Genomic DNA, 26,278 nt, shown 5'->3' on the forward strand with positions numbered 1-26,278 from the left:
TAGTGTGTGTATTGGTCTTATGGTCATCATGAAGGCGCTTCTTATGTTTACTTATTTAGAACTCCTTGGTTATTCTTGAATGTGCAGTTGGCCCATGCGTCTCTCCTTTGACTCCAGTCTACCCCATTGCTGAACAGTACTATGTACTATGTACCTTTTCAGCTATGAAAAAAGTTATGGATGAATAAGAAGTAAAATAATCTTTATTCCTAAAGTGTTATCGGTCAGCGTTTGTTGCCACGGGTGGCTGGAAGTTGGTACTCTGCTAGTAGCCTTTTACCCCGGTCCTCTGATTCTTGTTGACCACCCTGAGGTGATTTTGGAGATACCTACAGTTCTCATAATGGATTTAAAGTGACATTTTTAAGTAAATATGAATATTTTATCGTTAATGCTGTAGAAAAGGAAGTTTACCTGTTTTTAGCTACCGTGCTATGAATTTTCCTTTGGACTAATTTTACCTGGACAAACCACGTAGAAACAACATAACCCATTGCCCATTTTGGGAAATACAGATGATAAAATGTAGAGGATAAGTAGAGATGGTAAAATTGTATTTTTCCCCCTAAATTCTTGTTTGTTCACTGACACTTTATAGTTACTCATGAACACTTGCCTTATCTGGCTTCTTTGTGGGGTATGTATAATATAGGCAGAGAAGAGTCCTGAAATTCAAGACTTATCTATAGCTTGACTTTGAAGACTAGAGATGCTTATTGTCAGTTCCTGTTCTGACCATGCATTTTTAAATTTTTTCTTTAGCCATCACGCGGTGTGTTTGAAGAAATGAAGTATTTGGAGCTTATGATTGTCAATGATCACAAGACGGTAAGAGTAGGGAATCAGTGCTGTCTTAATTCCTGATACGTTGTTTTGAAGAGCCACTGTGACCAAGGCAACCTATAACTGAAAGCTTTTAATTGGGGTCTTGCTTACAGCTTCAGAGGGTGAGTCCATGAGCGGCATGTTGGGTCATGTAGTGTGGCAGCAGGCAGGCAGGCAGGCTGGGAGCTGACATTTGATCCAGAAACAGGAGGCAGAGACAGAAAGACAGAGAGACAGGGTTGGGGGTTGAGGGTTGGGGGAGTAAAGAGAGGAGGCGAGGTGGAGGTAGGGGCTGGCATGGGCTTTTGAAACCCTCAGTGACACACCTCCTCCAAATAGGTAACACTTCCTAATCCTTCCCAAAACAGTCCCTCCAACTAAGGACCAAGCATTCAAATATATGAGCCTTTAGGGGCCTTTCTCATACAAACCACCAAAAATGCCCAATAAAGTGCAGATGTTTAGACACAATCTTTGACGATTCTAAATGAGCTCTGTGTCTCTAAATGAAGAAGAGATAGTGACTGGGGAATTTTGACAGCTCCAGATTTATCTCTTTAATAGAGATTTACAGTGGGTAGATTTGTCAATATGTTATTTTTCATTTGTCCATGTTTCAAATTCCTACTCTCTACTTTTCACAATTGTGTGCCTGGTCATTGATTCATTCTTTTATTCCATGTTTTTGCTCTATGGAAAAGAAATATCATGTGTGAGCCTCCAGGCTCTATCCCCAGCACTGAACAAACTAATAAACCAATGAAAGTTTATCTAAAGAGACAACCTGAAGCCAGTGCTTAGCTTTTACTAAATACTGGCAATAGAAATAACTTGCCGTGGAAGTGACAAGTGCCGCACTTCAGTAACGCTTAAGAGAAGTATGGATAGAAGTCTCAGCTCTCCCTTGAGCCTTTTAAACTCATTGTCTACTTAGCCAGACCCACAGCATCGGAGCAACTGCCTTCTGGCCATGCCGTGTACTACTATGGTCCGTTCCAGGGATGGCTGGTAAATCGCAGAGAACGTTTTAAGTGTTAGCTCATCTCCAGTGTTTAGCTGTTCCCATGGTGGCTGATTTTAAGCCCTTGAGACCATTAGCTGAAGACAGGCAAGGATGTGACCAAGTGGTGCTTTTGAGCCTCTTGCATCTGGCCTCACCACTGCCACATTCTCACATTCATTAGGTCAATGATTATTTTGTTACAGCTATGCAGTTTAAGTCTAAAACTTTCTCATTAAGGGTAGTTGATTTTATGGAAGTGAGATTGTGTTTTTAAAGACACCACAAAGATGAGAACTTTGAAAAACTGCTTAAAAGTAAAAAAAACATTAAATATTGGGATAAAATCTTAAGCTTCAGTAAGTCCTTGTCATTTTAAGAAAATCAAAGTTAACGAACCATATGATAAAGTCATATTGTACATTAAATTGACCACATGAAATTCTATTCAACAGTCTCAGAGAAGTCCTTGAAACTGTATACTACGAAAGCTTTAATATATAATTAGCTTTTTATTTGAGTCTTTTACCTTAATGGATATTTAAATTAATTAGTGTTGGTTACTAAGTACTAATTCAGTTGTGTTGAAAATTATTTCCCCCTCTGTAGAATTCTTTTTATTTTTGTACATAGGCTTAATTGTCTGTATCAGCCCTTCAATATATTTCTTGAGATATATCTGTAAGAAGGGAAATTTGTTGGAATTGATTATAACTTAAGAGAAGTTTTTCATGGGTAAGGAAAACCAATTGGTCAGGTGCTGATTTGCACTAAGAAAGGCTTAAATATGAGTTTCTGAAGGGTGCCAGTGGGGACATCTTCATCAGAATCACCTTTTCTGATTCAGAACTTTCCTAACTACTTTTCACACCTGATGATTGTGGCAAATTTTGAAATTATGTCTTTAAAAGCCAGAGCTTTCCCAAGCACCCATTGTACAAATCTTGTACGGTATAGCTAAAATAATGAAGGTGTATATAATACTGTTGAACATGCAATGTGTATTCCCTCCGAATGAGCAGTTGAGAACATCAATTCTTTAAATATTTGTTTCATTTACTATTATTAGCATGTATGTGAGAAAGATTAAGAGCAAGAGTGACAGAGTGGGAGCGAGAGAGTGAGAGCACACCAGAGAGAGAGAGAGAGAGAGAGAGAGAGAGAGAGAGAGCGCAATAGCACCCTTCTCAAAAATATTATTTTCTGCAGAGAAAACTTGATTTGCTTATACCACATATTTTGTGATACAATCTTATTTGGAGTAGTATATCTTTTAATTCAAGTTACTTTAAGCACTTATTTATTATCATGTATGTGTGTGTATGGTGCATATGGTTGTAGGGTGTGCATGCTGTGGAGGTCAGAGGTCAGCTTTCACAAATTGGTGCTTCCTGTCTACTTTGTTGAGTCCACTGTCTCCCATATGCCGTACTCCAGGATAGCCGGCATTTCTGTCTTTTCTTCCTGCCCCACCATAGGTTGCTGGAACTACAGATGCATGCCACCAATCCTAGATTTTTATTTTTAAAAAAATGTGAGTTTAGAGAATTGAACTGCTGTCAGGCTCGCCAGGCAACCCACTGAGCCATCTCACTAGCCCACATCTTTTAATTAAAAAAAGAAACCTCACGTTTTTAAACCAACGAAGTGTTGGTTTTCATTTCATTACAACCATTTATATTGAATGAGCACTGGGCATGGTATTTTAATGACAAAGTTGTGTGTGTGTGGGGGGGGGGAATGTATTTTTAAAATGCAAAAGACAAACAGAAAACAAACCTTGACTTTTTGAATGGTGGTGATGCCCAAGATAGAATGGAACTACCTGAGAGTTTCTAGCTTTTAAAGAATTATTATTTTTTGGGCTAATAGCACTAAATAGCCCCTTTGCTTTAAGACCAGGTTGCAGTCTCTTCTATAGTTGTCCCAAATAATTATTCATTTTAAGAACCCTCATAAGAGTTGAGAAAAGCCCCCCTTTTGAGGTTATCTTCCTCTCAAATAAAAATTTCAAGTATAATTACTGCAAAGACGCGATACACACGTAGAGAGAGTAGAGTACCACACTTCAGTGCCATAAGCCAGACTGAACTTGGGTAAGTGAATACGCCAGTTTCTGCTGTCTGGAGCTTTGCTGCTGGACCGTAGCATGGTCATCCCACTGAGGAGCCCCGTCTCGTGGTGTTTGTACTGTACGAGCCAGCGGGATTTTATAATTCTTACCTTTGGGTTGAAAATAAGGTTCAGCTTTAATTGTTTTCAAAAGGGCACATTTCTTAAGGGGCTCATTTATCCAGGAAATGAAAGCCAATTTGCCGGCTTAAATGGAAATGGTTTTCAGTGATCAGAAAATGTGAAGGTAAGTTTTATCATAAATGGAGCTTGCACATTTTTCTTTATTTGCCAAATTAGTTCTCATTCATGCAGGAAATGGAAACATTTTGCCTACATTTGCATTCACGTTTCCATCTCTAATACTGGCTGCCTGAAAAATCGCACCTATCGTGTTTTGAACAAGCAGCCCAATTATCAGAGGCTTTCAATTAGAAAGAAAAAAAAAATCTCTCAAATTTGTAGAAAGCATCTTGGTACCTAGCTGGCGGAACCTAATTTGTGAGCAATTATAGCTTGATAAAAGTCTGCAAACATTTCTTTGAGCTGCTTAAGCTAAAAATAAATATTAAAAACTGCCTAATAAAAAATTGGTTGAGATATTTTAAAACACACATAAAGCAGTGTTTTGCCTACATTACTGCCATGTTATTAAATATGAACCAATAAGGGCAAATCAATGATGATTCAAATATTTTTTTCAATTAAAACCTCATTTAGTTTTCCTTATTTAAAAACCAGTGTATTTTTTTTTAATGGACAAAACAAATTACAGATTTTCATCAATAATCCTGACTTGTTGGGGGCTATGTAATAAACAATAGTTTATAATTATTTCATAAGAACTGTTAACTGAACAAGTTAATCTCTTCTCCAAGCCCAGAATAGGACAAACTTTGTTTTAGCCCCGTGATCCCAGATAAGTTATCTGAGGATAATAAAGCTCACGTCATAGAGTTGTGAGGAGTTCATATTTGTTGTGTGGGAGGAACATAGTTTCTCATAGATCCTAGGGTGCCCAGTAAATAGAGCTTCAAGTTAATAAAACCAGTGCTGTTTTCTTTGTGGGGCCGGGAACCCAAGATCTTATGCTTACTAAGCAAGTTATCTATCACTAAGCTGCCTCCCTAACACTGAACACAGATGATGATGATGATGGTGATGATGATCTTCTGGTTTCTGTGACACAGTAATTCTTTTCTTGCTGCTATTTATTCTGATTGTTTAATATCTGAACCCTCAAATTTGGTAGGGGGGCTTGGCTCAGGGCTCTGTTGCACACTCTCTTCCTGACTGACAGCTTCCAGTTTCAAGTCTTTAAATGGGATCATGACTTAAGATCTCTGAGCCTTTTTTTCCGAGCTTTAGACTCCCGGGTTCCATGCGCAGGGAGCTAACTGTGAACTTGGCTTCTCTGCTTTGGTATTGTATAGGCAGCTCACATTTGGTACCCCTAAATCACAGTTCAGAGTTACTGGACTGGTTCCCAGTGTGTTCTTGAAATTCATGTGTTGGGAACAGTTCCCAAGTTCATATGGTGCTGGCATTCAGAGAGCCTCTGAGAAGTATCTAGGATTATGTGAAAAGAAAAAGTATGACTTTGTTATGTAGTAAATATTCTCAATCTTTCTGAAATAGTTGATTTAATAACTGTAATTGAAGACAAATTTCAAAGACGTGTGTGGTACAAAGGAATCATTAGTTTAAGCCATGTTTTTGCCCCTCGTGGTTGTAGAAATGACAGTAGCCTCATGGACCAGTGGGGGAGGGTGTTCCTATGATTGACTTGCCCTTCACATGGCCTCCTCTTCAACATACATTGAATGAAGTGTCCGACTCCTTGATAAAAAAAAAAAAAAACCCAGCCCTTTAGTGGGCAGGTTTGCTGTATGATGGTAGCGTATGAATTCTTAGGCCATGTCTTCAGTACTACAAACTAAACCGAAACCTCCCCCAAGCCCAGACAAATGCCGGTGGGTGTTCTGCTGTGTCCTTGACACAGAGCCTTGCTATTTTGTGCAGGTCTTGAACTCTTGAGTTCAAGGGATCCTCCCGCCCCGGTTTCTCAAGTGCTGGGATTATAGATGTACACCTCTAGGCCAGACCCATATGTCAGCATATGGAATGATTTTGATTAAGTTTTTCTCAAATAATTATAAATAGCTATTATTGTTTGACACACTTCCTCTTACTTTTCGGCCCCTCTTTGGCTTTGCCCATCAAGGATGAAGGCTTGCTTTAGGAGTGGCATCCTTGGGAGAAAATTTACCAAATGCAGGACAAGTAATTCCCTGCCACAGAAAATATCTAAAGTGCTACATGAAAAGAAATGCTCTGGACTTATGCATGGGCCTTGAGTTTAAAGTGAGGAAATTGTCCAGTTGATATTGGTTTTTGGTCTAAGTTCTTTGTAAATTGTAAAGATTCATTTTTATGAAAGCAGATGAACCTGAATAGTAGATATTAAGACTGAATTGAAAGTTGACTCCGAGGGACAGAGTTTCCGTGCATATGTCTTTTGGCTCCTTCAGGCCCTGGGACATCATGAGTGCTTTACAGTTTTGCCACCTGGGTTTGTGTTGTGGGGAAAGGAGAAAAAAAACAAAACCAACAAAAAACAAAACAAAACAAAACAAACAAACAAACAAAAAAAACCAGCGTCTCCATCATGGTGGAAACCGATTTCTGACCTTTTGCTCCACATTTCTAGTATCTGTCAGAGATTTCTGCTTATATGAAAGCTTGGCATTTGGTGTCAATTAGGATTTGACAGTGATGAGTCCGTCTTCTCTCCCCTCCAGTATAAGAAGCACCGCTCTTCTCACGCACATACCAACAACTTCGCAAAGTCTGTGGTCAACCTTGTAGACTCAGTAAGTAGCCTGATTTGCTAGAAAATTCTTTTTGTTAATCCAAAAAAGGGGGGGGGGGTCATGGTTTATCTCTCTTTCTCTCTGCTCTGCTCAGTGATAATGTTAGTTATTTCTTGGGTGAAATAAAAAACATATTCATACATAGTCCTGTTGAAGAAAGTGTTGGATGTTGAGCTTTGCCAAAATAGTATTGTCTGAGCTTCAGAATTCTCAGGCTTCCCAAGACATTTCAGCCTTATTTCTTTCTTCTAAGCTTATTGACTTTCATTAATTATCGTTTTAATTCTACGTATCTGTGGGGTGCAGTGAGATAATTCAATACATGTGTACGGTATCTAATGAGCAAATCAGACTAGTGAGCAGTGCCACCTCTTTAAACAGTAAGAAATTTTTATTAACCCACAGTAATTGTATAGCATTGCCTCTGTTATTACCAGAGTCCACGGGGGATAAAGAGCAACAGAGAAAGACCGTAAGGCCTAGAAATTATTCTCAGCAAATGAGACTTCATTAATAACTACTTGAGTTTTTCCTAAATATTTTTGCGTAAGTAGAGAAGTCCTAATGGATTGAGGCAGCATGTGTTTAGAGAATTTAAACAGATGAAAGTTTCATGGCTGTGTGTTTATTATCTTAGCTCTCCTATGGTGGAATGTTTCAGCCTTAATTTCTAGCATTCAAGGTGATAGAATTAGGTGTTGTTGCCACATAAAATAATTTGAAACAATGAAATGTCTCATTTCAAAGGGATCTGACCCTACACATCTTCACTACAGACATGCTTTTCCCTTCTTGGTACCTCATAAGTTCCAAAGAATAATCGTTTAGGTTTTCTTCTTGATCCCTGCCTTAGGTGGCAACCCCACGGAGCTGAATTTCATATATTATGTTCCACTAAATAATTCAATTTGACTCACATAAATTAATTTATATAGTCTGCTGTGAAGTGCTACTTTGTTAAGCTAAATATATTTCTATCTTGTATTTATTGTATGGTCCTTCTTTACTGTGGGAAAAAAAAAAATCCCCTTTTATAAATTGCCAAGCACCTAAATGCTACTCACTCTGAGGATCTGCTTTTTAAACAGCCCCAAACCACCCGTCATGTAAATATTCATAACATATTTTGTGCACCTAGCATATGTTATGTGCCTCATAGGCACAGCTGACAAAATTGTAATATGGGTTGATGTGCATAGAATATGTAATATAAAATTAAGGTTGAACCCCTGAGAGCCAGTTTACATCTGCCTTATTACTTTTCCTTAATTTCAGCTCTTGTCAATCTGCTCACAGGAAAGCTGTAACTGGATATGGAGAAGAGAATTTTAAACACATCTTTTCCCATGCAAAAGCTATTTATTAGGCAGCAGCATCGCATCTCTGCATTAGTCATTTTTTGCATGATTGAATAGAATCATACCTTGCAAAATTTAATTTTTTTAGCTTATGTTATATTTATAAAATCCTGGAGCTGATTGTTCATTGCAAAAGTATATTACAGTTAACTCATCTTTGTATAGAGCCATGATAGCCTCAATTTGATGCTAATTTCTTTATTCAGTGTCTTCAAAGACCATTCATTTGTTTTTTTTCTTAGATAGTTTGAAAGTAAGACAATGTGGCGGCTCTCATTGAAGTTGGTCAGGTCTGTGAGTTATTTATTTGGCCCAAAATAGACAGAACAGAAGAATAACAAGCTGTACATGAGGGGTGCCACTCTGCAGCGAGGGTGAGATTAGTGACGCAGATCTGTGACCCCCCCACCACCACCTCAGATCTGTGATTCACTATGAGAGTTATTATGTTGTGCGGCAAGGCAGCTGTACTGTTTGATGAAGGGTCCCAAACCTGTAGGTTATATTGCACTTAGAGTCACTATGTCAGGCTCCGACTTGTTGTCTCCTATGGGGTTTGGAAAGGTTATTTTATTGAGTCCTGTTGTCAGCGCAGGTCCTGACTTGAGGATCTTGACATCCTTACACTCCTCTCAGATATGAGATGCCAGGCAGTAGAAGATGCTGAGGTGGGGGGAGGGGTGCAAATAATCTTCAGAAGAGTCGAGGATACAGAATTGTGTGGGGTTTTTTTTTTCTTCTTCTTCTTCTTCTTGATTTTGCCTCTTGGAAAAAAAAAGAAAGAAAAAGCAGATTGTGTATGCGTAGCTAATTCTGACCCCATGTTCTCTCGCCTCCCCCTTCCTCCCTTCCGCTGATTGACTCACTGATTGTGCATGTTTGACCCAGTGTTTTCCTCCTGCGCCTGTCCTGTTGTGTACCCTCAGATTTACAAGGAGCAGCTCAACACCAGGGTTGTCCTGGTGGCTGTAGAGACCTGGACCGAGAAGGACCAAATTGACATCACCATCAACCCCGTGCAGATGCTGCACGAGTTCTCCAAGTACCGGCAACGCATCAAGCAGCACGCCGATGCCGTGCACCTCATCTCGTACGTGCTCCCTCAGGCTGCTGCTGCAGTTTAGGCTCAACACTTATCTTCATTTCCTTATTGTACCAGTTGGGTTAGATATCAGGGAGCAGAGCTGATGTCGATACCGTTCTCTGTTCATAGAGGTAGGATTCCAGGGCTGGGATGCTGTGGTTTCATGGCCACCAGCTCTACTGTCCTTGACGTCAAATTGCAACCCAAAGTGCTGCTGGCACTGCTGCCTTTATTACAGGAAGCAGGAACACCCGGCTGGGGAGAAGGGCTGGAGGGATCCCTTTTCTGTAAGATCAACTTCTGCAAAGCAGGTTTCCTGAAAGTGTGCGTGCATCTGCGTCACGCAAGTTCGCTAGGTCATGCTCGTGTGGCCATACCTCGCCGTAGGACGTCTAGAAAAGTCTCTTTAGATGAGCCATCGGATACAGCTGTGTTTCTGTCACTAAGGAGGAGGGTTATACTCTCTTCTCACTTGTCCTCTTCCCCACTCATGGCAAAGCTGTTTTCGCATATTCATTCCTCCCTGGTTCGGGCCTGCAAGCAAACACACTCCTTTGTCCTTTCTCATCTTTGTCCTTTACCCATACCTTCTCCCAGACTTCATCAGTTTATAACAGTCAGCAATAGCTCTTCTATAGTAGAAAAGAGTCAATGTGTTTTTAACAGTAACAGCACAGACTGAAATCTATTTAAATACAGTTTTTATTTCCTGTTGAGAGTAGTTTTCAGGGTGTTTAGTGCGGGAGAATACATATGTTTGGGGAGCACTTATGTCGTGTTTTCTAACAGGACTTTGTTTTCTTAAGGCGTGTGACGTTCCATTATAAGCGAAGCAGTCTGAGTTACTTTGGAGGCGTGTGTTCTCGAATAAGAGGGGTTGGTGTGAATGAGGTAAGTTTCCTGCTTTCTTAAGTAGAGCTCTGTCTTTGAAACTGATTCCTTTCTTCATGAAGGCCCAGCGTCTCACCCTTCACTTGCATGTTTTGAAGAGTGCCATTGAGAATGTAGCTTGAGCGGCTTAGATCAGGAAACAGGGCCTGGAGTGCTCCTTTAAGCACACACTGACAGCTTTGGATGTCATCGGGATAGCTTGGCACTCTCATAGTGTAAACATCATCTGAAAATTGGCTCAGAGAATTTTTTTAGGCCTGTATAGTTGAGATGTTAAATTTTTATAAATTTGTCAATTTTTTCCTATGACTTTAAAAATGTTTTAAAATGTTTTCCTCCATATATTAGAGTTAACTCACTTAGATAAAAACTTTACAGGTATAGCTTGTCTTTATATATAAATTTTTTCATTTTTATGTTTTCTACATAAGTTTGGTATGAATTAAAACAAATGTTTTTATAGAATCATAGTTTGGCTACCTTTATTATGAAGTTCTCAATTGAAAGAAGCACCCCAAAGCCTAGCCAACTAGATCAGAACTCTGTCCAACAATGGAATGTGTCTTACCAGGTAGTTCCACTTGGTCAGTGGGAGACTTTTCTCAACATATTTGTGTTATGTTGAGTTTATCCTTAGCTGGTTCACACTGAGATGGAAGGACAGCCTTGGTGACTTGTATTTTCTGTTCCTGTATGACAATTTCCCATTCTGGAAGATGCTTCTGGGGTACTGTCTCAAGGGAGAAACGATCTAAACAGCGTACACCATCTTTAGGCATTGTACGGCTCTACTTAGGGACTTGAAAATGATAGTGATAACAATTAAGGAATAATAACTGGCTTTGTGCACTCTCTCAAATGTTTCCCACACACTTTCAACTCTGAAAACCAGTATGGTCTTCCAATGGCAGTGGCACAAGTATTATCACAGAGCCTGGCACAAAACCTTGGAATCCAGTGGGAACCTTCTAGCCGGAAGCCAAGTATGTACAGTGACCCTTTTACTCAAGTTTGTTTGCCATTCTGTTTGTGTAGTGCATGCCCATTCACTGGGAATGTTTCCTTCTTAAGTCACCATGGTTTAATTACAGTGTATCTAATCCCTTTTTTAAAAAAAAATCTTGAGCATGTTGAGATAATTATTAGGCTCTTTGGAGGAAAGACATTTCTCTTTCAAAATCCATAAGCTCATACTTGGTCAGTTCTTTCTTACATTGAGGATGTTGAGACAAGGTGGGGTGTTACTAACATGAGCCTCTGAGTTTTAACCATTTGAGCATAGACACAAAATGCCAGGTACAGCTTAGTGGAAAACGTATCAACGATACAATGCACTGGCAAGGAGCTGAGCTCTGGAGCAGACAAGGAGCTTCATATTTACATGCTAACCACACTTACTCACAAAGTCACAGGCAGAAAGCGAGCCCCCTGCCTCTCCTTGGCAATTTCTGCCACTGGTCCTTTCAGCCTGGGATGGGGAGGAGAGGGACACAATTGTCCTCTGGTGCAGAGAGAGGTCTAAGGGGGCGGGGGCTCATCCACGACGCCTGAACCCAGCACCAAAGTAAGACAAGTGACTATGATGTCACTGTTTCCATTGATGAGATGAGAGGAGGAAGGAAAGGAGAAACTGATCGAGGGGGTGGAGTAGTAAGGGACCATCAGAGATTTAGAAGCCCTTGGAACCACCTGATTCCTTCTAAAGTCAGGATAAACTCCAACCTGAATTATAATCTCCTTTGTGCTAGCGCACAAGACTCAGATATAATCTTGGCACATTTATGTGTGTGGTAGAAGGCAAAACATCACAGTAGGGCCTTGTGGAGAAAGAGAGCAGAAGATTCACCCATTGTTCATTTAATGAGAAAATAACCCGAAATCCTCACCCTCTTGTAATAGTGAGAGCTAGGAGTGAAAAAAAAAATACCTCTCTTCCTACCCAGGCTTTCCCAGAGAAGAAAAGAAAAATGCGCTATCTTGCATGCTGCCCTCCGTGTGACTAACATGTAGTGCTGTGGAGGAGTGGAGCGACATGCATATCTGTGCTCTTGAGTCCCTTTATGGCTACATTAATGGCCAAGCACACCATCCTGACAGGCAGCTAGCAACACCTCTATAAACTTCTGTTTACTAATATTCTCCTCAGAGCACTTGCTTTCTCAGGGAAGTGGCCACCCCACATTCACGGTCCAGAAGCTGATCCAGACAGCTCCGAATCAGGCAGGAGAATCACCCGGGCTCGGTAACTGAGTTGAAAATCCAGGCAGGAGGCCAGTGCTGGGGTCAGCTGAGAGATGTTATCAGATTGAATGGCACAGTAACAGGGGATGGGTTTGCTCTCCAAGTCTCTGGCTGATCCTAGCACTGACCGCAGCAAGTTGAATTCCCTTCTCTAACTGCCCTGTGTCTGAAGGACTTTGGTAACATTGCCCTGTATTTATACAGATGGTATGGGAGTGCCATTATGTGTGAAACCCATAGCCACGCCCGGAGATAGGCAGAGAGCTATCGCTTCTGCTTGCTCCCCCCTCCCCAAAGCTGAGCGGCTGCTTTATGGGACTCTCTCCCAGAGTAGAAGCTAGGCTACAATGCAGCGTTTTGTAGAAAGAAAACCGTGGCCTAGAAAGCCCACTTCTAACAAAACTCTGGAGGTATCTGAGTTACAGGAATGAGGAGAGGCCCAAGGGTTTTCTTCCCCCTTTAGGGAGCAGAAGGAACCACTGATTTAAGGGAAATAGATGAGGTTTGACTTCCTGTATTTCTCAGACATAGACTTGATATTGAGGAGGTTTTGCAGGAGCGGGTGCAAATCGAACCTGTGACTTTGTTTTCCTCCCTCCCCTTTGTTGCTCCTGTTACGCTGGGCTAGAATGCGAGTGCATAGAATCCTGGGGCGGCTGCATCATGGAAGAAACCGGGTGAGTCCGCCATTACTCTTGCACGTGATGCATGCCTGTCGCAAAAATTGCTGCATATATAATAATTAGAGACACCGTCTCTCAGGTATTGGTCTTTTAGGCTAAGCACTTAGTATAAATCCAATAATTAATTGACTGATATTTTAAAACTGACAGTGCTAATTCACTTTATATTTTAATTTTTAATTTAAGGTTGAGGGGGGAAGTGAAATGTATTAGCTACTTCTATTTATTAACCCTTACAGGAACCACATGACTAAAAGCTTCTGCATTTAGCAAAGGCATTAATCTTTTAATATACTTAGAATGAAAGCAGATGGTCCACCTGAAGCAGCCAGTGGAAATCAATTCAGTCATCCATTTACGTTTTTAGGAACTTATAAGTGTACGTTTATGGTAATAAATTTGTAGTAAACCGTTTATAGAGTCAACAGAGCTTTTCTTTTTAATTAATTCAGTTATAATGCTTGAACAAAAGAGTCATCAAGTGGTAGGACAATCAACATTAATTCACTTGTGTTTCCTTGGTGGGCACTTTGTGCAACTGGGCCAGCTGTTCCATAGAACCAGTGAGCTGAGCCCTGGAACCACTCCTGGGTCCACGGGACTCCTGCACCATGCAGGCCATCGCCACTTGGCCTCCTAAGCTGTAACCCGCTCTTAGCAGCAGGGAGAGATGTCTCTCCTACTGTCTTTGCTCAGGCCAGATACCTACACATTGGTGATTTCGGGTCCTACCATTGTTCTGCACTGGTTGCCCCAGGTACCATCTCCTTCTACAGGGCCCCTTCTTTCTTCTTCCATGAGATCCCTGAAAGGAGAAAGTCTGTGCAGGTAGCCGTTACCCCTGAGACTTCAGAGCACATTCCTAGAAATGTAGCCTAAGCCTGGATGCTTGCCTTTCCTGGCCACTTGTTCTCCATAGTTGAGCCTTTATGATGACACAGGCTTGATGGCTGCCATAGCAAACAGTGCCGTTTATAATGTTGGTTTTGTATGCAATATTACTGTCTTTTAAACTGTCAATTTCTAAATGAGTTTTGGATTGAATACTCATAGGGTGGAATAAACTATTTGAAGTTACTGTATATTTTCTCAAACATATATTTGATATACTTCTCATAAGACAGTGCTGTCAATAGAGGTGAGTTTTAATTTTACAAGTGCCCTCATGCAACAGAACACATGTATTCTGTTCTGTATTATATGCTAGAGTGGACTATTGCAGACATTCCCAAGGAATCATTGTGTACGATTTAGCTTAACCTTGACGTGTGTGTGTGATATCCCCCTGTGTACTGACATAGGGGTCTTAACTTGATTGAATAAATCATAGAGAGGTTCATTTTTTATTCATGCTAAATCATGAATATTGCTCAATAATTGTATTTGAAATGAAGAATAAAGAACCACTGCTCATGGGAGCGTTCCTTAATTCTTTTTTGCTGTGGGCATACACACTGATAACATATGCATGTATGACCCAGCGCATTCTTCAGGGCTTACTCATTTATTTACAGTTTGGGTTGCTGAAGCCTGAGTAACATTGTCTTTAATAAACTGGCCCTCCCAACTCCCCCGGCAAGAGAAAACAAAAGGCAAAAAACAAAAAGCAAAACAAAAACCAAGGTCTAGTAGGCAGCTGAACCTTCTTACTCAGGCCAGGAAAAAAAAAAAAAAAAAAAAAAAAAAAAGAAGATTGCCTTTGTTGAGACATAGTAAACAAAAAATAATCAAACTTGAAAACCTAGCCTTGATTTAAGGGTTTGTACCAACCCTTTCAAGCGATGTGTTCCAAGACATTGCAGATAAGAGGCTTGGTAGCTGGGGAGTAACCAAGCCCCTAGTTCTGTGATGTTTTTTTTTTCTTTCTTCTACAGACCCCATAAACATAGCCATCTGGACCCAAGCATCTTGTCAATATTTGGGTAGATTCATCTACATCCAGAATGAATATTCAGTGCTTTTCAATTTTCCTCTCTGTTGGTTGCTTTTGTTAAATCGTTTGCCTAACTGATTCCTTGTTTCTTCAGGGTATCCCACTCTCGAAAATTCTCTAAGTGCAGCATTTTGGAGTATAGAGACTTTTTACAGAGAGGAGGTGGAGCCTGTCTTTTCAACAGGCCAACAAAGGTTGGTAACTGATTTCTCCAATAGTAAGAATGTGCCAAACCTCAGAGATTTTTTTTTCTCTCAGAAAGCGAGTCTCTTGTCAGACACTTCAGTATATTGCTATAAGCAATCTGCCCTCCTCAGCTGCCCAAGGGCTGGAATTACAGGTAGAAGCCGCTACACCCGTTATGGAAAGACATTCAGCTATGGCGAGTCTCTGAATGCTGAAGGCTGAGTGGAAGATCAAATTGGGGATCAGTGTTCAGTGGTCGCTTACACTGTGACCCCCCAAATGCAAAACTTCTCCAGCACTTTATGCTAGTGTTTTTACCTTTCTGCTAAGAGGTGGGGAATTAGAATGAAAAGAACTTTTACTTGAATTTATTCTTTGCTAACAATCTCATTTAACCTTGACATTCTTTCTGGAGACTTAGTTTCCCTCTCCTCCTGAGAGCTTTATCTACCCCAGTTCTTCCACTGATGTCAGCCAACCACAAAGTGGTCTTGGTCTAACATTCTACAGATTCCATAAACACCACGCATATTTCTACTACGTAGTTCCCTTCCCCTGGCAGCCCATACTGTCGCTGGCATGTCATAGGAATATGTATAAACAAGACTGCAGTTCCTCAGGCACAAATTAAAAAAAATCCTATACATTTCCAGAAGAGATTTTTAGGAGTTTTCAGAAAATACATTTGACAGTAAAACTCCTAAATTTTGAAAATCTTCATTTGGTCCTCATGATGTAAATATTTATGTCTTGCTGTGAAAGTGTGAAATTGTTTGATTATAAGATGTCCGCCATTCCCCTTGACATAGAACATGGCCAGGCACCATACTTTCCTAAAGTTCAGCAGAGGCAGACTTCTCAAACTGACAGGCTGATGCCTTTGTACAAGGCCCTGTGCTTTTATAGGAGCGTGTCCGGAAATGAAGCAGGCCAGAAATTGAAAAGACACTATCGGCGCTATTAGCAGATGGGATCAGGATCTGAACATGGGAAAGTTCATTTTTCCTTTAGAATACACCTCATTTCTCAAATAGAGTTTATCTGTATAGAAAATGTACAATACTCTGCGAATTTAAAGAGTGGCAATATTGTGTTGACCTTTTCTTTAAAAATCAAAAACAAAACCAAAAACAAACAAACAAACAAAAAAAACCAGTGACTAAGGCAGGCAGCCGCTAGACTAATTTATTCCATACTCACAGCCAAGAATACAGCCGGGGTCATGGAATGGAAGTTTGGGACCTGACACCCCTGTGAATCTCACTAAAGTAAAACCCCTGTGAGTCTCAGAAGAATGGAGACGTTTAAAGTGACTTCACACCATTAAATAGGCTGGTGGCCTTTCCTGGCCGTGACCTCCAGGCAAAGAAACTAGAAGGCTTCAAGGCATCTGAGATGAGTGAGATCTGTGACAAAGAACGAATGTGGCAGTTTTGACTTGCCCAGTGCATGGTTAGTGTTATCCTGCCCTGCAGCTGCCAGCTAATTGTAAGCACTGTGCTTGAGGGAACAGCACTCGCTTGTTCAGAGAGGTTAAGGTTTCTGGTGTATACACAAAGATCCATCATTTTATTTCTCAGATTACCTGTGAGCAGGAAGAAAATTATCCCAGTAACTTGGGAATGGCACACACACAGACACACACACACAAATAGCTTTGTTTACATATTCAATTTCAGAAGTTAGATACAGGATAATTTCTCCTTTTAAACTACAAATTACACTGATTAAAAAAAGAAGGCACCGCAGATTCCACTAGAATCGTTTATATGTATATGTCAAAGAACTATTTTTTTCCTCCCTAGTGTTCTTAGTCGGTGACTATATGCACAGGCATGTGCTGCTTGTCATTTTCAGTGTATGTGCACATTTCCTGGGCTTTAGGACTCTGCCCAGTTGCTGTGATTTCCATCTGGTTTGAGATGGTGACCCACCTCAGCAAGGAGAAAGAACCCAAGCACGGAAGGATGGGAAGCCTTGGTACCAAGTGTTGGTCATCTCTTAGCAGCCCTGCCCCTTTCTGTTTCCTCCTGCCTGGTAATCAAAGTGGAATGGAGATTAGCACTATTGAGTCCCATCCAACTCTGCTGGAAGGTTTCTTTGCTTCTTATACTAGTTCCTTCCTGGAAGAAGTAAAAGCAGGCCTCTCTTGAGTAGACTCAATGGACGATGACTGTTACCCAATGTGTATGCCTGCCTGGGACAAGCTCTTTCTCTCTTACTCGTGGCTCTGAGCTTCTGGGTTGCTATTTTGGTCCCTGTTCCTTCTACAACACACACCTAGAAGTGGTAATTGTACCCAGAGAAATCCTGTTCCAGCCAATAGGATATAGACACATTTGTCATAAGTAAGTGACTAGTCCAACGATCTGTATACAATATGTTTTTTTAATCCAGAACGAAGTTCATGGCGCCATTGGGGGAATATTCTAGAAGGTCACCTCTGCTATGACTGTAGCAATGACTGAGAGATTTCTAGATATTCATCCACTCTCTATACATTAACTTAATTTACTTAATTTTTTTTCTTTATGAAGCTAAATTGGGCGTTAAGAGCTTGAGTATTTGCACACAGTGAACTTACTGAAATTCTCAAGTTAGTGGATTAACTTTCTTTTCTACTAACAGATAAGTCAAGCAATGCAGTGGTGGGGCTTTGGGCCAGACAGTGCAGGTTTCTTTTCAGCGAGTGTGATGGATTTGAATCTCTGGCAACACCGTTCTAAGCTTATTGCCGTTTCCTTAGTTGCATCTCTCACGTTTGGTTTTGACTAAACATATTTATCTTTCTGACAGTTTTGATGTCATCTGAACTGCCTTTAGTCAAGTCAGCAAATTAGATATCTGTATGTCTTATAGCTAATACATTTTAGCCCCATTAGAAAACTTAGGAAGCGATCTATTTCTCCTGACAGCTCAGCTCCCTGAAGAGTCACTCTTGGGTTCGAGGTTGTCTCTCAGGACCCCACCAAGGAAATCCCCACAGACACTACCCCCCTTTTTTAAAAACATGTTTGTAAGAGTGTTGTTAATAAGTGAATACTATTTCCCACACAGACACCATATATATATAAGATGTATAATAAACCAGGGTCTGGAAGGAGGGCTCAGCAGTTAAGAGAACTTGCTGTTCTTTCAGGGGACTGGAGTTTAGTTCCTTGTCTAAGGTTGGGCAGCTCACAACTGTTTGTAACTCCAGCTGCAGGTGATCCAGTGTTCTTTTCTGGCCTCTGCAGCTAAGCACATGTCTGTGTGCATACACTTACGTAGCTACACACATACACCGAAATAAGAATATAAAATAATAACAAGCCGTAGACGAATGCTACGGCATACATAGCTATATATGTGGCCAGGTTGTTGTGCGGCTTTTCTGTGATAAACTGAAATGCTTTTCTCTGTATTCTCCAATCTCTTTCAGCTATTTGAGCCCACAGAATGTGGCAATGGATATGTGGAGGCTGGGGAGGAGTGTGATTGCGGTTTCCATGTGGTAGGTGTTAAGACACTGTCTCTACTTTTAGTGCATTTCAGCCTCTGAGCTAACAGGAACAGCGGTAGTCATCAGCCATGCTATCACTCATCACAGGGTCACTGCCTCCTCCTCCTTCTTTTTCCTGATCGCTCTGATCAATGCTTCGTTCCCACTCAGACATGTAAGAATTAGTCACGTTGTTGTTACAGCCTTGTCTGAAGAGCCTAATGGATTGTTCTAATCAAATGCCTGACCTTTAAAAAGTTAATTTAGAGCTCATATTCATCTCAGGCACCTTCTGCGGAATCAGGGGCATTTTCCCAATGCTGCGTGTTATTATTTTTTTTCCCCCTTTTAAAAACAAAATGCGGGTATTACGAACATGGTATATTACAGAGGCATGCGAGTGGGTGCCTGCTAATGAGTAATCATACTCATGGGAGATCGGTCTGCTGAGAAATGTGGGCAGGAGTCGTCATCATTTAAAGTGATTGATTTTTCTAAAATGTTAGCGAACTGTTTCTAGAACTCTTGCCGTCTGATGCATAAGCTACACGTGGAGGGAATACAGAATGGGCAGTGGCCTATGATTTACTTACAAGAGTGTTTTCTCTAGGAGTGCTACGGCGTTTGCTGTAAGAAATGCTCGCTGTCCAACGGGGCCCACTGCAGTGACGGCCCCTGCTGCAACAACACCTCATGTCTTGTGAGTCCCCTGGAAGTTTCATCTTTCTTCTTGCTCATTGACAAATTAGCTAGCCATCTCAGGATGTCTGTTGAGCTTTTGAGTGACTTGATACACGTTGATGCATGCTAGCTCAGCGATATTGGCAATTCTGTGGAACTTCTGTGGGCCACGGTGTGCGCCTCTTCCATCATTCACTCCCAAGCCTCCTCTAGAGGATGGGCCCGCACAGCCTCCAACCTAAACAAGCTGCCCTGTTAGCACAGACGAACAGATCAAGTGATCAGGACAGAAGAGGGACCATTCTGTTGGTGTTTGAAATGACAACCTATTTCTAACAGTCACATTTGAAAATGTGCCCTAATTTGCTTTAGACACACAGTATAAGACCGAGTGCTTATGTCTCTCATTTGGCTTTTTGAATCTTTTGCAAAGTCAAGAAATCCAGGTGAGGAAGTACGTACATACGTTCACATGTGTGTTTGTGTATGTGTACGTGTTTGCATGTGTGCCTGTGCGTGCGTGTGTGTGTGTGTGTGTGTGCGTGCGTGCATCCGTGTGTGTGTGTGTGTGTGTGTGTGTGTGTGTGTGTGTGTAGAATCTGCCACCCAAAGTGACAGCCTGTTCCTTTTGCAAAGTCCTGTTAACATTCCTTTTTTCTCATATGTCAGATCCATGACATTTCAGGTAACTCTAAAATCATGTGATTTTTTTTTTTTTTTTTTTTTTTTTTTACTTTTTTCAGTACCAGGGGAAGTTCCACATCGCAATATTCTAGGAGATTTCAGCCTAGTCTGTGCTTGCTTCACACTGTCTAACAGATGATAACTTGCTTGAGACTAGTGAGACTTCGTGTTTTGCGCATCCTTTGCCAGAAAAAACAAAATATTTTGTTCATCCTAGGCAATCATGGATGCCTAGGTGATTTATATGAATTCATTGTAATTTTGTTGTATGTACTTATCTAAAGCAAGGTTAATACTTGAGCTAATGGGCAGATTAACCCTGCAGAGAAATCTTAAATATTTAATGGCATTTTTTTGTCCCTTTGTGTTAAGATAAGCCAGTGTTTCTTCTTTACATGAATTTCATGACGTTGTTTTCTTACCTCAGTACTACAGACAGTGGGTTGTGCGATCTGTAGACTGAGTGCCTCTTTGATGCTCATCCTCAGTGTTGGATGAGCACCTGGACCTCATGTCTACCATGCAGTGATTTTGCAAATTGTGAAGCAATTGTGACACACGGGAATGCACAGGCTTGTTGGTGAACGTAACAGTGGTGGCTTAGTGGGGTACCAGTTCACACTGACTCCTAACATCGGGCTTTGATTTGTAGTTTCAGTCACGAGGCTATGAATGTCGGGATGCTGTAAACAGCTGTGACATCACTGAATACTGCACTGGAGACTCCGGCCAGGTATGGGAAACCTCATGTTAGCTCCTGCACTCTGCAGTACATGTTTTAATGTGTGGACCTGTTTTTGGTTTATTTATTAGATTTGTTTTCTAGATATTTCTAGCTCTCTACCAAACTGTTACTTAAGGAAATTTGGTATAGTATTTTGGGACTTTCATATCTCCCTCCCTCCCTCCCCCCCTTCTCTGTCTCCCTAAATTCCCCCTTCAGAAGTATCTTTAGATGATTTATACTCAACTCATAAGCTTTTTTCCCCCTTAGGCTCCCACATCTTTCATGCTCTTTTCAAAATATTTGAACAATTTTTCAAAAACAAATTTTGGAAGGGAACTAACGTAAGAGACTGGGAGCAAGCAGGACTACTGTGGCTGGGAGCAGAAGGCCAGGTCTAAGCCTCTGTCATTGCCACTGCCCCTGTGCCTCGTCCTTCCTCTCAGCCTCTGTGCTTTGGCATGGTTTTGGTCCATTAAAATGATTATAATATCACAATTAATATTGACTTCTTGACTCCCTCATTGTATAATTTTTGTGCCTTTTATTTATGGCATGATGTTTTATGTCCTTATTTGCCATTCAAATGAACATCTGTTGAGTTACTTGCCAAGTACTGCTGTAAATGCCAGAATTGGGAAGAGGGCATGATTGTTGTGGCCTTACTCTAGTGAAAGTTAGGTTCTGTTGTGTATAGAGAGGCAAATAAGTTAGATACATATGTATATAAATACATATATATACACGTGTACATACATATGTGCGTATCCATATATGTATATAGCATATGTGTGTATACATACAGGTATATATGCATGTGTATGCGCGCTCACATATATGATAAAATAAGGTGCTGTGGGAAGAAGACTTATAGTGGGGTGTTAGGTTGGAACAATCCGGTGGTGCTTCCTTCTTGGAGGGGATGGCATTGGAGTAGCTCTGGAAGGAGTTAGTTTACAAACAGCAAGTTAGAGGCGCGCCTTCTTCAGGAAGTGCAGTGAGAGCGGGCAGAACTGGAGGAGAGGAGAAGTGCCCGAGGCTGTCCTGTTTGCCAGGTGGGACCTGTACGCCACAGTAAGGACTTGGCATTTCATTTGATTTATTTTCTTTCCTATGTGTCTTCAGAAGGTTATTTTTCCCATGCTAATGTGTCGTTTTATGATTGTGTAATGCAAATTTAACAGTTTTTACCTAGAGATTACTCATTAGATTTCAGTAGTTTTTCACTGTCTTGTCAGTACCGAAGTGAAGACTTCTGTGCACTTGGAGGAGTACCTGTCCTGTGGGGTTATCTCTAGAGGATAAGTCCCCAGGACTGCAAGGAATAGTGGCTCCCACTGGGGTCACAATAGATGTAGTACAGCTTGAAGCCAGATGACCCTGCTATAAAAATGAAAATGACCAATTCGAATTATAGCCCTCACTCAGTGCAAGGGCCATGTGCGTCCTCTAATAGATCTTGGTTCAAACCGTAGCAGCAGGTGACTGACACAGTGGGTCCCAGTGTGGTTTCCCTGTGGAGAGGCAGGCTCTTCCCCAGTGGATAGCATGAAGAAGCGGTGGAGAGCGCTGGCTTCCCAGCCACACTCCACTTTGCGCCTCAGAAGGTCTAATTATTCTTCTCCTACGTATCAACCCATCCATCCAGGAGAAGGAAAGCAGAGTGATTGGCTCTGCACTGAGTTTCTGGAAGGGAACATGAGAAGAGAGAAAGAAAAGATGTTGATCACGTTTAGAAAGGTCTGTGTATATTTCCCATGGCTCTGTTAATAGTACAGCGCATGGAAAGATGTCCTGACTGGTTATTTAGATGTGTGTTCCTCTTGTATATCTGTTTCTCATATTTAGTCATGTAAACAGAGTCCTTTACAATTTTACTACATAGTGACAGAATACAAGAATCGCAGATTCTCTCTCTCTCAAGTATAACAATTCTGATATATCATTTGACTGGGTGGTTGTTAGTTATAATAGAATGGTATTATATTTTTCTAACTGCAATATATGTTCTTGGATTTCATGTTCAGTCTCTTTTAGAAGCATAGGTTTCCATTTCAATTGTAACTCCCGATTTGCCTTGGAGACTTCTGGAAATCAGGCTTTTAAAATGGGGCCATTGAGGCTGTGGAGGTGGCTCGGTGAATAAAGCGCTTGTTGTGCAGGCCCAAGGACTTGGGTTTAGGCCCCCAACACCGCCATGAAAACTGGACGCCTGTAATCTCAGTGCGGTAGGCAGGGACCAGAGAATCCTTTCCTTGGGCAACTGGACTAGTTAATTGCTGAGTCCTGGTCCAGTGAGAGACCCTGTGTGGAGAGTATAAGAAGATGTGCAGTCTTAACCTCTTATCTCCACAGGTACATGTGGATCATGGTGTACACACACTTGCACACATATCACACACACACACACACACACACACACACACACACACGAGTACTCATATATACCGTATACACACAAATACACAAAAGTAAAATAAAATAGGGGCTCTTCCCTTAACCTATTTTATTGTCTAAGAAATGCAATTGTTTTTCTTTTACTTCTTTGGTTAAAGTTGTACTGTTACTCCTTCAGTGGCAATTAGAATATACTGCTATTTTATTGATAATTTAAAAATATGATCATGAGAATAAACCTAATGTAGGTAGCTGAAGTAGAGAAGAGCATAAAAACCATAACATTTTTCTTTTATTGTTGAAGAGACAATGAAGTTTGAATTTACTGATACCCAGAGTTTTTATGAGACCAGAGTCTCTGCACCCCGAGGACCATGATCTCCATGCCTGCATTATATACTCTTGTCTTTTTTTTTTTTTAACTTCATGTTTTTAGTTAATCTTTATATCAGCATTTATTGGTATCTCTGAACTTGTTTTTCTTTTCGTTTTCAAAAACACAACAAATTAAAACATAATAAGATAAAACAGCTTGGTGGTGGTGGCACACGCCTTTAATCCCAGCATTTGGGAGGCAGAAGCAGGCAGACCTCTGTGAGTTCAAGGCCAGCCTGATCTACAAAAAGAGTCCAGGACAGCCAGGGCTCTGTTATACCGAGAAACCCTGTCTCAAAAACAAAACAAAACAAAACAAAAAAACACTCATCAAAACCAAACACAAACAAACAAACAAACAAAAAGATAAAACAAAAACCATTATATTCAAGTTGGACAAGCCCAGCCAACAGGAAAATAGAAGAGCTCCAAGAGAAGACACAAGAATCAGAGACCCACTCGTTTGCACATTTAAGAGTCCTGTTGCGGCACTAAACTGAAAGTTATGGCGTACACGCGGAGGGCTGGGCCAGGCGCAGACCCACGCAGGCCCTGTGCTTGCTGCTCCAGTCTCTGTGAGTTCACATGAGCTTTGCGCAGTTGATTCAGAGGGCGCCGTTCTCCACATGCCTTCTGTCCCCTCTCTCTGCCCCACTCCTTCTACATCTTCTTCCACAGGCTTCTCTAGGCTCTGAGGGGACAGATTTGATGGAGACACATCGTTTAGAGCTGTGTTGAACTCTTTTTTTTTTTTTTTTATTATTGCAGTTTATGACAGAATAATCAATGCTTAGAGTAACTGAAAGAAATCCTTGGCAAACAATGCGGTGACATAGAAAAGATACCTGAAAGCTGTGAAAATGGTCTCTGCAAGTACTAGTAATTAATGGGGCTATTCTACAATTTAAGATAAGCACCACTGAAACCGCTTCAGGAGAATCTTCCTGTATGGCCTCCCAGGTGGACCAGGGATGCAGTGGTGTTCAGAGCTCCACTTCGAGAGTAGAATGCCCAGACTTGCTCCTGGTCTGAGCATCCTTAGAGGATGTCAGACCATCTGGGCAGTTTCCCCATTAAACATTGCAGTGATAAGCAACTGGCCTTAATGGTTTCTCTTTGTTTGTTTGCTTTGTTTTGTTTTGTTTTGAGGCTTAAAAAAAAAATTTTTTTTTTCAGCACAGGCTGCCCATGGTCCTACCACAGCCTCCTGACAACTGGGATTCCAAGTGTCTCAGTTGTTTTCTTATAGCTGTGACAGGAGCCATGACTAAAGCAACTTATAAAAGAGTCAAACAGTTTTACCAGCTGGGGACCAAGTATTCAAATATATGCGCCCACAGGGGGCATTTTCATTTAGATAGCCACAGCAGGTGTGCACCTGTCTAACAACTGGCGTCTTTTTTGTTTTTTTGTTTTGTTTTGTTTTTTTAAAGCCTAAACTAAAACCAGATTGAGTAGAAGTTGTGGCACATGTTGCTGCGACATGTTTATAACAAGAACTGTTTGTTTGCTTTTTGTTTTTGTTTTTGTCAGTAAAGCATTCTCCTAGTTTTTTTTCCTTCTTAAGACATCACAAAAGCAGCATGCCTCTTTGAGATGTGTTCCCCCCCCCAGATATGTCTCCCCCAACCCCTCCACTCCCCCCCTCCATTTCTATTTACTGTGGTTGTACTGGTTTTAGGGAAAGCAAGTAATTTATGGTGGTTGATAATGAGATAATGATCTCATTCTGGGGGAATTCAGAAAGATGGAAGAGGCCGCAGGGATGTCTGCTTTTTGTGCAATTTGTCTAGTGTCAATCAACGCACCCCTGGGATGCTCGGCACCAGGTAGAGTGAAAAGCTATGGTGAATAAAGCCAAAAGGGGCTCCAGCCCTTAGGAAGAGGCAGAGCTGACATTTTATTGCCGTGTCCTATAATGTGTCGTTGCTCCCGAAGAATGCTGCCTGAGTTCATCTTTCTGTGCCGAGCTTGATAAAGCAACCGTTATGTATGCAGCATAAAATAACTTCATTTTTACCAGTATGGGTGATCTATTCAGTTTCTTAGTCAGCTAGCAGTAACTGAGCACCCACCACATCCCAGCGTTGTTTTGTGCGACAGGAAACTAAACAGAAAATCCTGCCTGCATGGAGCCCCACATAATCGTGAGAACAAAAGTGAACACACAAGGGAGATATATGGATTGTCAGTTGGTGGTAAGTGCAGTGGAGAAGGAAAATGTAGGAAACGGGGAACAGGGAGTGCCAGCACGGGAGGGCATGGTGGCTGCTCTGAAGAAGGTGATTAGAGAAAGCTCCCTGAGAGGGTGGTATTTGAACAAACCCCTAAGGAGAAGATGGGATGAGGCCCGCAGTAATCCGGCATGGGCTGGCAGCGTGCCTGGCATATCCTACGGGAGTCACCCATTGAGAGAGTTGGCAATGAGGCCAGGGAGATGATGGGTTGTGGATGGGAGAAGCCGATCACCTGCGACTTGGAAGGCTATGCAGAAGTTTTGAGCTGGGGACCCACCCACGTGATCTGGTGCTTTACGTTTCCCCCGGGGTCTCTCTGGGAGCACGGCATGGAACCAGGGTGCAAGGAGAGGCCTGAAGTGGCTATTACAATCCAGGCTCCAATGCTGGCAGCCTCGACCTGGCATTGAATGGCAGAAGCTGAAAGAAAGAGTTGCTGTTTTGAAGTGAGTCTGAGGATTTGCAGTCCTACTGGGTGGCGTGTACGAGAGAGAAAAAGGGTGGCGTGCAGAT

The 26,278-nt window shown here is 41.4% G+C and overlaps 1 protein-coding gene across 2 annotated transcripts in view; it reads left to right on the plus strand.

Annotated features, from left to right (window-relative positions):
- Window positions 1-26,278, plus strand: part of Adam23 (ADAM metallopeptidase domain 23) — a 144,795-nt gene that overhangs the window by 87,836 nt on the left and 30,681 nt on the right. For both annotated transcript variants that reach the window (XM_051153932.1, XM_051153931.1), the window contains exons 9-18: window positions 763-828; window positions 6,739-6,810; window positions 9,095-9,258; window positions 10,059-10,143; window positions 11,036-11,126; window positions 13,013-13,061; window positions 15,095-15,194; window positions 18,608-18,679; window positions 19,278-19,367; window positions 20,685-20,765. In XM_051153932.1, the coding sequence (XP_051009889.1) occupies window positions 763-828; window positions 6,739-6,810; window positions 9,095-9,258; window positions 10,059-10,143; window positions 11,036-11,126; window positions 13,013-13,061; window positions 15,095-15,194; window positions 18,608-18,679; window positions 19,278-19,367; window positions 20,685-20,765 (870 nt within the window). The remainder of the gene's footprint in view (window positions 1-762; window positions 829-6,738; window positions 6,811-9,094; window positions 9,259-10,058; window positions 10,144-11,035; window positions 11,127-13,012; window positions 13,062-15,094; window positions 15,195-18,607; window positions 18,680-19,277; window positions 19,368-20,684; window positions 20,766-26,278) is intronic.

This window comes from Acomys russatus, chromosome 12 (genome assembly GCF_903995435.1).
Source record: "Acomys russatus chromosome 12, mAcoRus1.1, whole genome shotgun sequence".
NCBI classification, from domain to species: domain Eukaryota; kingdom Metazoa; phylum Chordata; class Mammalia; order Rodentia; family Muridae; genus Acomys; species Acomys russatus.